Source organism: Hoplias malabaricus, chromosome 1, assembly GCF_029633855.1.
Source record: "Hoplias malabaricus isolate fHopMal1 chromosome 1, fHopMal1.hap1, whole genome shotgun sequence".
Classification (NCBI taxonomy): domain Eukaryota; kingdom Metazoa; phylum Chordata; class Actinopteri; order Characiformes; family Erythrinidae; genus Hoplias; species Hoplias malabaricus.
In genome coordinates this window covers 2,262,317-2,278,248 of record NC_089800.1, presented here as the reverse complement: position 1 = coordinate 2,278,248, position 15,932 = coordinate 2,262,317, and the positions used below count along the sequence as shown (strand labels likewise).

At 38.8% G+C, this 15,932-nt stretch overlaps 1 protein-coding gene across 1 annotated transcript; it reads right to left on the bottom strand.

Annotated features, from left to right (window-relative positions):
• Positions 1 to 4,048: 4,048 nt before the first annotated feature.
• On the bottom strand, positions 4,049 to 13,629 carry LOC136705062 (B-cell receptor CD22-like). Its single transcript, XM_066678283.1, has 6 exons — positions 13,584 to 13,629; positions 8,297 to 8,665; positions 7,628 to 7,882; positions 5,884 to 5,967; positions 4,794 to 5,042; positions 4,049 to 4,182 (listed from the first exon to the last, which is right to left on the bottom strand). The coding sequence occupies exons 1-6, from the start codon at positions 13,627 to 13,629 to the stop codon at positions 4,049 to 4,051; spliced, it is 1,137 nt and encodes a 378-aa protein (XP_066534380.1).
• Positions 13,630 to 15,932: the final 2,303 nt, after the last annotated feature.

Here is a 15,932-nt window from a genome sequence, read left to right as displayed (position 1 = left end):
TAAATATAATAAATAATTCGTATTCATATTCAAATAAACGCATTTGTGTTGCCACATTTTTATATTTATTCATGTAAATGAGGTAGTTTTGAATGAAGGTGACTACAATTAATAAAAATTATCTTTACATTATGTGGAGCCTAAACCATTAAAAATGAGTAAATCACTCAAATTATTAACACTTTTTTTTTTAAATTAATCTCTTTTACTGCTGTGTGTTAATTATTTGTTTATTAATTTTTTATTATGCACCTGTGTTGTCACCTCGCTGTTGCCATGGTGACTGTTACAGCAAGAGTATTATAAAAGCTATGAAAACGACTGTTTGTCAAGTGTAGCTCATTCTATTCACTCAGAAGCAGAACTCTCTGGTCCCCAAAATCATACACACAAACATACTCCTTTTGTTACTATGTGGTTGGCAGTCTCAATGCTACAGTGGCTCTTAAATATATATATGAAGAACTGCTCACTAGTGTGTGTTTGTTTGTTCACTATGTGATGGGAAAAATTCAGATTAACACTAATGAGTAATGGTTAATGATTACTAATGGTTTATATTAATGATACAATATATTCAGGGAGTAATGGTATTGATTGATCTTGATTAATTCTTACTAAATTAAGTGTGCAGCTTAGTGTGCTTGTGACCTGAAAGGACTTGTTACATTGTGTTGTGTTACTGTGACCCAGGAGATAGAGGAGACTGAGGGAAAGTGCTGAAAAGAGCAATTCTGAGAGTAGTAGGGGAGACTAAATAGAGTGAATGAATGGAGTCAACAAACTGAAAGACACCCCTCACCTGCAACCATTTCTCCTGACAGTAATCAACTAAGATCCACCAATAAGGGAATGTTTGGGTTGATGTAATAACGCATGATGGTGTACGTGACTGGGGTCATATATATACTGCATGATTTTGTTCAATAAATGAGAGATAAGAGAGAATTCTTGACTGCGTGTTTTTATTCCTCTGGTCTCCCCCAAAGAATTATTTGAGCATCGATCTTCCTTCCTGGTGATACTTAGAGATTCATTTTAGATTTGCTACCACACACTACTACACCTATGGGGCAAATCCAGAGAAGCTAAGGGGATCATTAGATGTGTTTCTTCTTCTTCTACATGAATGTTTTTGTGTAAAACCAAGAAGAAATAAGAATAGCAGATAAGACCCCCTCAGAAATACTTCAAGTGGAAGAAGGATACTTTAATGATTACAAATGCAATATATTTTAAGGCTATTTCTTTCTCAATCACACCTCATAGTAAGTAGCAAGAAAGAGGAATATATCATAAAGTTAAAAATACAGAATTAGAAGTTGTACAGAAGTTGTTTAGGAATAATTCTTTCAACAAAACAGGTTTCTAAATATAAACACACAGCTCTTTTTTTCTAAGTGAAATAGCAAGCACACAGCCAGTGAAATTAGGAAACCAGGCTAAACATAACAGACTCCATTTCTTTTCTATTTAACGGGTCTTGTGACCACTGCACTGTAGATAACTGAATCATCCTCTTGTTGCTGCACTGGATGGGAAGGCCTGTAATCACATATAAGTTTAATATTCAGCAAAACAGTAAGTATAATTTATTAGTGTGTGTTGCTAATAATGTCTGTTACCGTGTGCTGTGAGCTAATGTGTAAACACAGACAAATGCCTTGAATGTGGAACTAAAACATGTTTCTGACTGTGTTGACAATACAGAGATTAATTTAGAGAATGAACAGAGAATAATGAAGGAAAGTCAACACTCCTCTTTATCAAACCTGCTCATTTCTATAAATGAATTTTCCAAATGTATAAAGAAGTGGTGTTTACCCTTTTTTAGGCTTTTTGTGATCAATGGTAACGGAGGCGTAAGTCACATCCCCCTCCTGCAGCAGGGTGTCACTCTGTGGAGAAACTTGGTTGGTCAGATGTTCAGTTTGTCCACAACGTGTTTCCTCCAACTTACAAAACTAAAGTCTAATCACGGTCTGATTTAGTCTGCAGTTAATGCTAAGCACTAAGTTTCCTCAGGTTAAAAGTACCTCTTCTGATGTTAACAGATAAAACACTCCTGTTCATGTTAAATCATAATTATTATTATTTTAATTTCACATATAGGGAAAATAATGATATTTTTAAACTCAACAAATGAATAGAAATCATCCATTAAAATGTGTCTGATACAAACTGGAGTTGAGAGTTTGGGTTTAGAAACACTTAATTAGCTCAAACCTGGTTAATCTTGGCACTTCCTCTGTTTTCTTCTTGAGCTTCTGTTTTCTTCCTGTGAGATGCAGAGGAGTTCATGGTAAAATACACAGTGGAACTAACAGTCCCTAAAATAATCATTTTATTTCATTCGTTTCGTTAAAAATACACATCTGCTCCATTCACTGAAATAAGAGATATTTAAAGCCATATATCTACTATTAGAGGAGCAGTTTTGTAGCTAGGAGGGCATTTTAGTTCTATTGCTATGTACAAGGCTAGGCTAGTCTTGCTAATTGTTATCAGGTCATGTTATAGCAATGTCTGAAGGGTATTTTAAGTCTTCTTCTTTTTTATTTGAGAACTAAAAAGAAAGCTGCATGTTCCTTCAAAACATGTAAGACCTTGAGAAACATTTCAGGGCGATGAAAAATAGTTTAGTGGTTATAATAGCACTTCAGTAAATGTTACGACTATTTTATTCTCAATAATATCTCACTGCAGAAAGTAAGGAATAGGAATATATCAAAGTTAAAAATTAAGAGTTAGGATTTGTAAACTAAGCATAATGTTTGTCATAAATAAGGTTTATAAATATAAATCCATAGCTCATATTTCTAAGTAAATTAGCGACCACATGAGGAAACAGATGCTAAATATAAAACAGTGCACTTCATTTCTATTTAATGCGTCTTGTGACCACTGCGCTGTAGAAAACGGAATCATCTTGTTGAGTCCAAGCTGCTCTTTTTTTACAACTGAAATTTCCAGATATATATAGAACTGGTGCTTACCCTTTTTTAGGCTTTTTGTGATCAATGTTAATAGAGGCATAAGTCAGGTCCCCCTCCTGCGGCAGGGTTTGAGTTGGTGGAGAAACTTGGTCAGTCAGATGTTCAGTTTGTTCACCACCTGTACTTTCTTCACCCTGTAAAACCAAAGCTGGATTAACGGTCTGATTTAAACTGCAGTAAATGATACGTCTTTACACCTCTGATCAAAAGTTATTAACACATCCTCTACAGATAAAACACTCCTGCTCTAATTAATTCATAATTACTCTCATTAAAGTTCACACACAGGGGGAAATGATATTAAACTAAATAGAAATAAATAGAAATCATCAGTTAAAATGTGTCTGATTCAAACTGGAGTTGAGGAGTTGACCTGAGTTTTCTTGCCACTTCCTTTGTTTTCTTCTTGAGATTTTGCCTTTTTCCTGTGAGACGCAGAAGAGTTTACCGTCAGAATCACAGCAGAAAGAGTGTTCCCATACAGCTCATTAAAAAATGACTTCATTTACATAAATATGACATTTGAACACATATCGTTTTGTAGATCCATTATTAGAGGAGCTAATCATCTCAAAAAATATATTTAAATTATTTAAATGCTTCATTAATTTCAGTACAACTCTATATTTATGAAAGTGTCTTTAATCAAATCCTGTGATTAAAGTGTAACCAAAATGTTTGTGATCATTTAGAGTTTTATACGGTACACACTGTAATTTATGTAAATATGTGTAACCCCACCTTCTTTTGTAAATCACAGCTAAGATAGTCAGGGTCAGTAAGAACAGCATCAGTCCAACGATGACCAGAGCAGTGAACATCATCAACGAAGAGGAACCTGATGGAGGAGAAACACCAGATCGACCTGAAATTAAAAAATCATCCAGTTAGAACAGGAGTAAATTTGTGGCTAAAGAAGAGTTGGAGCTTTCCGTGTCTCAGAGGAAACCTGTTTCTGCGGCTGTTTGATGAAGGGAGTGACACAGATCTACTGCTTGGTCGAGGTGTTCTAGTGATAAATCAGTGGGAAAGTCTGAGAACCCTGATTTACTTTATTCTGAGCTGTTTGACCCACCTCCGATGTTCAGCTGGACTGGTTCTGATCGTACGGACTCGTCTGTCTTCAGAGCACAGGAATATTTCCCAGAATCCCCCACAGTCAGATTACGGAGGTGAAGAACGGAGGCTGTGTAAAAAAGCTCAGTGTCAGTGTCTAACCAATCAGGATGAACTATGGGCCATATACTGACCTGCCTGATCATGAAGGTAGTGCAGGGTCAGCACTCCCTTATTGGGCTACAATCTGTGCATGTTCACACACAGCTAGAAGCAGCCAGAAGCACAGTACAGACTCCTATTTCTGTCCCTTTCTCCTTAAGATAGAGTAAGTTCTCTCCATAAACCTTTATAGAATATGAATGTTAGTTAAAACTTAGTAAAATATCTCTTAGTTTAAAGCATGAATATCCTGCTGCGTGTGATAACGTGTTTAATCGATGTAAAGAGACGTGTCCTGAACAGCAGGGTGTTAGTTAGTCAGAGTTTGTTTTGGTCATTTGTTTGACGCTAGTAGTTTAGTGTGTATTTTTACGTGTTTGTGTTAGCTATTATCTGTTGTACATGTCGTAGTTAGTAAATACTGACGTTAGCTTGTGAAGCTACAGCAGCTAATACTTTGGGCTATTGATACTGTATAGAAACTTATAATCCTGTTTCCTTTGTGTTTTCCTCAGAATCATATCCTCACCTGTCACCTGCCTTAAACTGCACCTGTGTTTATTGCTATTCCTTACTTACCTTTGTACGTGTGTTTTATAATACAGGATGAAAGATATTCCTCTCTGTGTCCTGACAGACACCCAGTGACAACTAGCTTTTCTGAACCAGTCTTCCTCAGAGGGTCTGACTCAGATAAACGCACTCCGTTCTTAAACCAGACGAACTGTGGAGAGCTGGGAGTGCAGTTCACAGCACAGGTCAGATTCACAGAGTCTCCCTCCTTTAGAGTCCGGTCTCCAGAAGAACTGGACATCCACAGCTCCAGAGCTTTCAGAGAGTGGACAGGAGTCACATGAGGAAACGAAGGGTAAGAGTTCATTACCACATTACAGTATTCTGTCTTTAACACACACAAACTGCCTGGCCACTTTATCAGAAACCCCTCTCTGATTAATGACAGTGTGTCGTCCAGTCATTAGCCCTTCATCAGAGTCCAGCTCCTGACCACAGAGCTGCTCCTGACTGGATATTTTTGGTTTATGAACCATTCTCAACTCCGCAGTAAAAACCATACACACACACACACACACACACACACACACACACACACACACACACACATCCACACACACAAAGCCATGTCAGTGTCAGTGTGGAGCTGAGAACTACCAAAGTATTTGTAGAGAATGGTCCTGTGTTCAGAAACTGATCAGTGATGAAGGGGGGTCTGGTAAACAGAGGGGGTGCAGTCAGGGGGTGTTTCTAATAAAGTGGCCACTGAGTGGAAGCACAAGGCAGGGTTTTATTTTAGATAAAAAATCTAGAGCTTTATTACAATATTAATATTTACCTCCCACTTCGAGAGTTGCACCATGGACACCTATCCCTCTGCCCTGATCAGTTATAAATCTGAACCTATATCCTCCAGAGTGAGAGAACTGTACATTTCTGATTAATAAAGTACAGTTGGATGTTTTGTCTCCAACAAACTCAAAGCCTCCTGAAGTAGTGTGACAGTTACTGTCATAAACGTACAGTGGGTCTGGACATTTTTTCTGAGTGTTATAGTCCTTTGGTGGGTCTCTACAGTGTGAGTCAGTGTTTGTGTTGTTTGAGCACCAGAGAGTTCTCTGTACCTCACGTACTGAACCAGGATAGAAATAAGTACAGGAGATACTGACACTGGAGCCTCTCACAGCACAGATCGGCTCAGAGTAATTCACCCTCCATTCACTGGAGTCTGAGAAAACACCTGGAGAAGAATCAGAGAGGAGAGGAGGGTGAAGATTAACAGAAGTTCAGTTCCTGTGCTGATAGAGGTTCTAAGACATTCCCCTGGACTCTGCTGAACATTAACTGGATTGAGGTATTTAACATTAAACACAGATGGAGGTAGTGAGTGTATAACTGAAAGATGTTTTGATGTATGCTTTTCTGAACCTTTCTGAACTTCTGTTCCTGTGCTGTTCTGTTCTATTTCTGGATCATTCTGCTCTACAGTAAAAAGCTGAAGCTCCAGAGTCAGTGGTGTGACCTGATCCCAAAGCAGCACAGTGTCGTGTGTGTGTGTGAGAGAGTTAACTCAGCTCTGTTTCTGTAAAATACACTGAGGCTAAAGGAGCCATTGTTTTAAAAATGATGAAATTACTTGTAAAAGAAGAAGTTTGTGACCAGAAACTTTAGAAACAGTCTCCCACTGCTGACCATCACAGAAACGTCTGGAGTTCTCATCACATTTACATTTCCACAGTGACCTCAGCTGATGAAGAGATACTTAGAAATGCTTTAAAGCCTTTTACAACAAGTTCAAATATAAATTAATATTAAAAGCAGCAACAGTTTGTAAGAAAATCATTTTTGTGATTTCTACAGAAAAAAGCCAGAGTTGCAGAATCAGAGTTTTAATTGACCCTAAATAAACCGGTTTACGCTCCTTACAGTGGGTCCCATATCCCAGGGCATCACACGGTGAGAGAGAGAGAGAGAGAGAGGGGGAGAGAGAGAGAGAGAGAGAGAGAGAGAAAGAGAGAAAGTGGAGCTAACAATCTATTTGTATCTATATAAAGGACAAGCTCTGACCCAAAATCACAAGTATAACAGACAGCATTTGTGCTTCATAACCCAATAAAGTTCACCTCCACTCAGAAACTAACTCATAAAATGCACAGTGTTAGTTCCAGGAGCAGCCACAGTCCCTGAGAAAGGAAGAGCAGGCACTTCTTTCTTTTCTGACGCAGTGGAACCTGCGAGACAAGGTGAGATCTCCAAAGCAGGTGATTAAAAACCTCACAAGAAACCATTTGTTGAGAATTTCAGTAACAATTACATTTAATATTTTTAAAAATAATGTTACTTACACGTTACAGTGTAATATCTGGATTAATAATTAATATCAGTTTGTCTATTTATGCTTGTTAGTAAAACCAGGGTGGGAGGGTGTGTGGGGCACGGTTCCTGGACAAACACCCCTGCTCATACCTGGGGGAATCTTTATTTGGAACTGGTTTGGTAAAGAGACTCTGCTACATCCAGGCCTCTAGGTGTCAGTGTGATTCATTTCAACTCCAGATATTCCAACCTACTTTGTAGATTACTTTAAATGGACTCACTACTGAGTGAAATGTACCTAAAAATTTGTGTGTTTTTCGGTGGTAAACACTGCAATTTATGAAAATACGTTTAGCCACACCTCCTTTTGTAAATCACAGCTAAGATGGTAAGGGTTAATAAGACCAGCACTACTCCAATGACCAGAAAAATAAACATGATCAACAAAGTGAAACCTGATGAAGAACAAACACCTGACTCATCTGTCATCGAAAGGCCTTGAGATAAAACAAGAGCTCATCAATTAAAGTGAAGTAAAGTACTGACAGCAGCAGTAAGACATTATTCTGAGCTGTTTGACCCACCTCTGATGTTCAGTTGGACTGGTTCTGATCGTACGGACTCGTCTGTCTTCAGAGCACAGGAATAATTCCCAGAATCCCCCACAGTCAGAGTAAGGAGGTGAAGAATGGAGCCTGACTCAGGTAAACGCTCTCTATTCTTAAACCAGATGAACTGTGGAGAGCTGGGAGTGCAGTTCACAGCACAGGTCAGATTCACAGAGTCTCCCTCCTTTAGAGTCCGGTTTCCAGAAGAACTGGACATCCACAGCTCCAGAGCTTTCAGAGAGTGGACAGGAGTCACATGAGGAAATAAAGGGTAAGAGTTCATTACCACATTACAGTATTCTGTCTTTCACACACACTGCCTGGCCACTTTATCAGAAACCCCTCTCTGATTAATGACAATGTGTGTCATTAATAATTTCACACACCATTGTACCTGTCTGTCACACACAGACACACACACACACACAAATCCATGTCAGTGTCAGTGTGGAGCTGAGAACTACCAAAGTATTTGTAGAGAATGGTCCTGTGTTCAGAAACTGATCAGTGATGAAGGGGGGTCTGGTAAACAGAGGGGGTACAGTCAGGGGGTGTTTCTAATAAAGTGGCCACTGAGTGGAAGCACAAGGCAGGGTTTTATTTTAGATTAATAATGTAGAGCTTTATTACAATATTAATATTTACCTCCCACTTCAAGGGTCACTCCAGGGAGACCCGTCCATTTACCAGTGGTGTCATCAGTTAAAAATCTGAACTTATATCCTCCAGAGTGAGAGAACTGTACATTTCTGATTAATAAAGTACAGTTGGAAGGTTTGTTTCCTACAAACTCAAAGCCTCCTGAAGCAGTGGATGAGTTACTGTCATAAACGTACGGTCGGTCTGCACAGTGTGAGTCAGTGTTTGTGTTGTTTGAGCACCAGAGAACTCTCTGTACCTCACGTACTGAACCAGGATAGAAATAAGTACAGGAGATACTGACACTGGAGCCTCTCACAGCACAGATCGGCTCAGAGTAAATCACCCCCCATTCACTGGAGGCTGAGAAAACACCTGGAGAAGAATCAGAGAGGAGAGGAGGGTGAAGATTAACAGAAGTTCAGTTCCTGTGCTGATAGAGGTTCTAAGACATTCCCCTGGACTCTGCTGAACATTAACTGGATTGAGGTATTTAACATTAAACACAGATTGAGGTAGTGAGTGTATAACTGAAAGATGTTTTGATGTATGCTTTTCTGAACCTTTCTGAACTTCTGTTCCTGTGCTGTTCTGTTCTATTTCTGGATCATTCTGCTCTACAGTAAAAAGCTGAAGCTCCAGAGTCAGAGGTGTGACCTGATCCCAAAGCAGCACGGTGTAAAGTGTGAGGCAGGTCGGCAGAATATATGTGCTGAGTAGTTTTAATGGGGTTAAGATCAGAAGCACAGTCAGGACCAGCAGGGTTCAGAAAACAGAGAGTCACAGGTAACACAGGCGTTTCCACAGTAAACAACTAACAACAAAACCACAGCAACAAACACACTCTAGAAATCCTAAGCTGGGGTTACACTACACGCGTTTTAGCTTGATTTCAGTCCTGTTTTCCAGTCGGTTTGAGTTGGCTCTAGTCTGTAGATTCTGGTGCAGTTGAGGACGAAAGTCGTGTAGTGTGTGAGGGGCTCAGAGATAGATTTAATCATGATTCAGACCAGTCACAGCAACATAAAACAGTTACTTAGCAGCACAAACTTTTCTCAGTTACTACTGATCATAAGTGCTCTCTGCTGCTGAAACATTTAACCTGTAACTCCAACAGAAAGTAAAACAAAATACGTTAAGCTTTTTCTTTCCATTTAAACCCATTATAAGGAAACAGCTTCACGTAGCTTAATGTACTAAAACAACGACCCAGGAACACTAAACCTTTCTAAATCACCACTGATCGTAAGTAAGCTGAAATGGTGCATGAATAAATAACAGTACACACACACGCCACATTAAGCTGTTTCCTCATAAAGGCTTTAAATGAGAAGGAAAAAAGCTTAACTTCTTTTTTTTTTCACTTGTAGTTTGAGTTAGAGGTTGTTCTGCAGTAGAGGGCACTTATGATTAGTAGCAATTGAGAAAAATGTGGTCGTTACTTCAGTGCATTAAGCCACGTTCATCATTTTAGACTCTCCCCGTTATCCCCAGTTGTGTAGTGTGTGTCTGACTTTTTAATCTGAATGTAGTCTGTTTATAATCGGCCCCAACTTTAAAAGTTGTGTAGTGTTTCCAAGATGGCTGAAACAAAGGGATCTTAACATAGTTTAGGTTTGAGTAGCTGCAGGTGTGTGTAATTGACGAATGGTCGAGCCAGCCAGCTCCGAACTGTGAAACCATGACACACAGCAACAACAAACCATCACACGACAGACAGGAAAGAGGATTAGAGAGGGAATCTGAACAGAGGAGATAGAGCTGAGGAGAAAGGAGACACTCACTAATGTCCTGCAGCAGACGGAAAAGTGTTAACAACTGACTAGGTGTGACCTAGTAGTGGCTTAACCCTAAGAACCCTATTTATATAGCTATTTTGCTATTCCATTTTTTTTCAGTGCCTCTTTCAGTTGCATTTAAACAGTAATTATGTTACATAGCCATATTCAATATGTTGTTTTATTTTCTAAAGACCCTTTGCTACTCAAATATGTAATAACTTGAGGTTTTTATGCTGACCAATAAATCAATTTTTCTATAAATTGGTCATGTTTTGACCAAAATTTTACCTAGCGCCTGCTTTTTTTTTTTTTCATATTTCTCAATGTACAGCCTTGAAATCATACTCCCACATCAAATATGTTGACACAGATTGTTAGTGTGAGGTGTCTGTTAGTTGAAAACATAAGCATTTTTTTATTGCTAATTTATTACATCTCATATTACTGTGACAAAATAAATTTGTAGCATCAGACGGACATGTTTTTCTTGATATTCTAAGCTCTGGGATGTATGACTGATAAAGCTCTGACAATCACAGCAGGCCCAGACTTTCAGGAATTTAGTTTCAGGGCAAATATGGACAACAATATCTCAACAAATAAAAAACAATTTGGTACTTTGGCAGTTTTCTCAATTTTCTCAAAAACAATTATTATTATTATAATATTTTAAAAATATGATGAAATAATACTTGTTTATTTAGAATACACACAATAAAGAATTATTTAAGCATTTTAGATTATATTTCTTGATCTAATGCAATATTATTTGATGTGAAACCTTCAAAAACCTTGAAAAATATAAATAAAAAAATCAGTTAATAAGTAAAAATTGCTCAAAAATAGTATTTTATCTTAATTTGAGCCATATTTACTTGTCAAGAAAAAAATGTTTGACTATATATTTTGACTTAAAACAAGACAAAATGTCCTGATAAGATTCTTTTACTTTGGGTTTTTAAAAAAGTAAAAAAAAAAAAAAAGTAAAAATGTCCTTTTTACAAGCAGCAGAGGGTTGTTTTTTTGTATAAATTTATGTAAAAATATCTTTACCTATTGGCAGTTTTTCAAAAGACAAAATTACTTAAATTAATGTTTAAAAAATCTGAACTTTAGCTATTTTGACCAATCATCAGTGAGAAAAATATCCAAAATTAGTACTAAGGAGGCAGACTTGAGATGTTTTGGAATTATAGTTCAAATAATGTCTTTGTGTCAGTTTTAGAATAAAGAGAAAGATGACTGCAGACATAGGAAAACTAGTTAATAAAGTGTATAAACTTTATATAATAAACTGCACCAAAGTAAATAGCCTATCGGGATTCATGCTGAGTGAAATAAATTAGAATAAACATTTCTCACTATAGTACAATATTACAAATATACACGATGGAGGTAACTGAGATGGGTTCTATATTTATTTTAAAAATGTTGTTGTTGCAGCCATTAGATGGAAATATGCCAGTACCAGGTAACAGTGAACAGGGACGGGTGTGATGGGTGATAGCGTGAACGATGATGATAACGATTATGTGTATATCCACCTCCATGTGGATAAAAAGCCACGTCACCACACATATTTCACTTACTCTGTTGACTGAGAAGCAAAGATGGCAAAGGTTTACAGTACAGAGCAGGCTTTGGACATGATACTCTACCATGTCAACCCTTGTGACTCATGGGTTGACTCATGGGCTCATTTACAAACTGGATTCCAAAAAAGTTGGGACACTAAACAAATTGTGAATAAAAACGGAATGCAATAATGTGGAGATGACAAATGTCAATATTTTATTCATAATAGAACATAGATGACAGATCAAAAGTTTAATCTGAGTAAATGTAACATTTTAAAGGAAAAATATATTGATTCATAATTTCACAGTGTCAACAAATCCCCAAAAAAGTTGGGACAAGTAGCAATAAGTGGCTGGAAAAAGGAAATTGAGCATATAACAAACAGCTGGAAGACCAATTAACACTAATTAGGTCAATTGACAACATGATTGGGTATAAAAAGAGCTTCTCAGAGTGTCAGTGTCTCTCTGAAGCCAAGATGGTAAGAGGATCACCAATTCCACCATTGTTGTGCAGAAAGATAGTGCAGCGATACCAGAATGGTGTTACCCAGCGTAAAATAGCAAAGACTTTTAAGTTATCATCATCAACCGTGCATAACATCATCAAAAGATTCAGAGAGTCTGGGACAATTGCTGTGCGTAAGGGTCAAGGCCGTAAAACTCTACTGGATGCTCGTGATCTCCGGGCCCTTAAACGTCACTGCACCTCAAACAGGAACGCCACTGTCAAGGAAATAACAGAATGGGCTCAGGAATCTTTCCTGAAAGCATTGTCAGTGAACACAATCCACCGTGCCATCCGCCGTTGCCAGCTGAAACTCTACAGTGCAAAGAGGAAGCCATTTCTAAGCAAGCTCCACAAGCTCAGACGTTGGCACTGGGCCAGGGGTCTTTTAAAATGGAGTGTGGCAAAATGGAAGACTGTTCTGTGGTCAGATGAGTCACGATTTGAAGTTCTTTATGGAACACTGGGACGCCATGTCATCCGGACCAGAGAGGACAAGGATAACCCAAGTTGTTATCAACGCTCCTTTCAGAAGCCTGCATCACTGATGGTATGGGGTTGCATGAGTGCTTGTGGCATGGGCAGCTTGCATGTCTGGAAAGGCACCATTAATGCAATGTTCAGGTTCTAGAACAACATATGCTCCCATTTAGACATCATCTCTTTCAGGAAAGACCCTGCATTTTTCAACAAGATAATGCCAGACCACATTCTGCAGCAATCACAACATCATGGCTACGTAGGAGAAGGATCCAGGTACTGAAATGGCAGCCTGCAGTCCAGATCTTTCACCTATAGAGAACATTTGGCGCATCATAAAGAGGAAGGTGCGACAAAGAAGGCCCAAGACGATTGAACAGTTAGAGGCCTGTATTAGACATGAATGGGAGAGCATTCCTATTTCTAAACTTGAGAAACTGGTCTCCTCTGTCCCCAGACGTCTGTTGAGTGTTGTAAGAAGGGGGGATGCCACACAGTGGTAAAAAATGGCCTTGTCCCAACTTTTTTGGGATTTGTTGACGCCATGAAATTTTGAAACAACATATTTTTCCTTTAAAATGTTACATTTACTCAGGTAAACTTTTGATTTGTGATCTATTATGAATAAAATACTGACATTTGCCACCTCCACATCATTGCATTCAGTTTGTATTCACAATTTGTTTAATGTCCCAACTTTTTTGGAATCCGGTTTGTACATAACAGTGGAGGCAAGAAGAACTATTCACACCTGCCAAATGGCAGTTCTTTGGGATTTAACGGTATAACTGCCAAATGGCAGCAGTTTGGTAGTTCTAGTGTTAAACTGTATCAAAACCATCATTATTTGATTCTTCCACTAAATACATTGATTTTAATTGATGATCTTTAGGACGCTCTACCCGTTCCTGAAAGGTATAAACTAATAGAGCAGTAATAATTCATACCGGTCAGTGTGAGCAGGGTCAGTGCTGAAAGCTGCAGAGTTTTCATCTCTCTCTCCTCTGAAGAACCAGACTAATGCAGCATCTCTCTCTCTCTCTCTCTCTCTGTGTGTGTGTGTGTGTAATACCTCGGCTCTGTTTCTGTAAAATACACTGAGGCTAAAGGAGCTGTTCTTTTAAAAATGATGAAACTTTATCTAAAAGAAGAAGTTGGTGACCAGAAACAGTCTCCCACTGCTGACCATCACAGAAACGTCTGGAGGTGTGAGTTCTCATCACATTTACACATCCACAGTGACCTCAGCTGATGAAGAGATACTTAGAAATGCTTTAAAGCCTTTTACAAGTGTTTTCTCCCACGCTCCAAAACACACGCTGGTAGGTGGATTGGAGACTCAGAATTGTCGGTGGGTGTGAGTGTATGAGTGAGTGTGTGAGTGTGTGTCACCCTGCGAAGGACTGGCGCCCCCTCCAGGGTGTGTTCCCACTGTGCACCCAATGATTCCAGGTAGGCTCTGGACCCACCGTGACCCTGACCCTGTTACAGACAATGAATGAAGGAATGAATGTCACATGAGTTCAAAAATCAAACTGGTTAATGCTCCTTACAGTGGGCCCCAGTGGGGCATCAGACAGAGGGCAATAGTGGCCCTAACTACCCAGGGTCCTCCAAAAGCCTTGGAAATAAATTTATTTTGGGTTCTAATTTTTATACTCCCTCTTTCAATAGAAATAAATGACACCAGACTGTGAAGAAAGTTATACAGCACAGTTCTGCCTCTGAGGTACCCTCCTGAGCCCCTGGTTTTTAAGTGCTGCCTCTGAAGAAGCTGCAGAATCACAATGTACAGCTGCCTCTAAGGCAGCAGAGTATTATTTTATAACATTCTGCAGCTTCCTCAGAGGCAGTAAGTCACATTATCCTCCGTTATAATAAAACAAATACTGACAGAAATCTACAGTGACAAATAAAAATTAGATTGTACTCTAATACCAGCCTTACACCAAATGAATAAGAAAATTGCTTAGATTTGGACAATCTACCAACGTGCACATATTGCTCTGCACTCTGGGTTAGACCTGTAATATTTCAGAGCGCCACATTCAGATACAACACTGAGGGGGCCCCACAGCGTCAGTAAATGCCACAGAGGGCTCCTGACCCAGCAGCTCTATTAAAGGGGAATGAGAATGTGGATGTAGCGGTCAGTAATAAGTGTCGATGGTGTGGAGGGTGAAGTGGTTCCCCCGTCACTCGGAGCATAGAGCTAACCCCTACTAAAGAATGCAGATTTTTGATTAGTGACGCTGCAAGATTCTGAGCTTTTGCACAATAGTTTGCTACTAAAACTCTGTAACATTGTCTTTAGATGTGACAGAGAGTCAGAGTTTAGTCTTTTCACAGTCTTCTAGTCTATGGTTAGCATTATTTGTTCCTAAGACATTTCTGTAAGTCAGAGCAGGCAAACCACAGGGGCCTAGACAGGGCTTTACTGGTTTAAGGTGCGGTATTTGAATATCCATGCTCAATGTGTGTTAACCAATCAGGTTCATCCCTGCCGGTAACCGATCAGATTATTAGGTTCTCCAAAGCAGCACTGCTTCAGAGTTGTTTTAAGTAGTGATTTTGCACAAAAGCGAAGATCAAAACCGTCTAAAAACACAGAGAGTCCCAGAAAACACAGGTGTTCGATACTGAAAATGAGCAAGAAATGAAGAGGTCTGCAACAAATGGTTAAGATTAGAGAGGGAATATGGAGCTGAGGAGAAAGGAGTATCTTTCACTCTCTGAAGTTCTGCAGCTGAAGGGAAAGTGTTTCCATTTGAAAACACTCAGGACATTACAGATCCATCAGTGTGTCACTGAAGGACATGGGACTATCAGCGTGAGGCTCATTATTCAATAACTACAGCAAAAGCAGTAAGCTCAGGTCTTTTCTTGAGCTTGTACATTCGACAGACATGAAACTATCAGCGTGAGGATTATTATTAATAACGACACTGAAAACAAGGCAATCAGCAGCATTACTTGGATTAGTTAATGTCATGTGAAAAGGAGGTCTGGGTAGTGTAAATGTTTAAAAGTGTTCTTTACACTCGCTGAATACAAAAAATTATTCTTTAAACAAGTATTCTTTAAAAAAATCTACACCGATTTATTTTTTCATGAAACCAACAGCTTTTTTTTTTAACAGATACTTCTTTATTTCTGCTCAGGAAAAGTTATTTCCTCAAAAGAGAGTTATACACAAGTCTTTATTGATGTTTTCCTGCTGATTTCAGACGTCTCCACCCTCCTCTATAAGGAACATGTGAGAAACTGAAAGAGCAGCAATAATTCACACTGCTCAG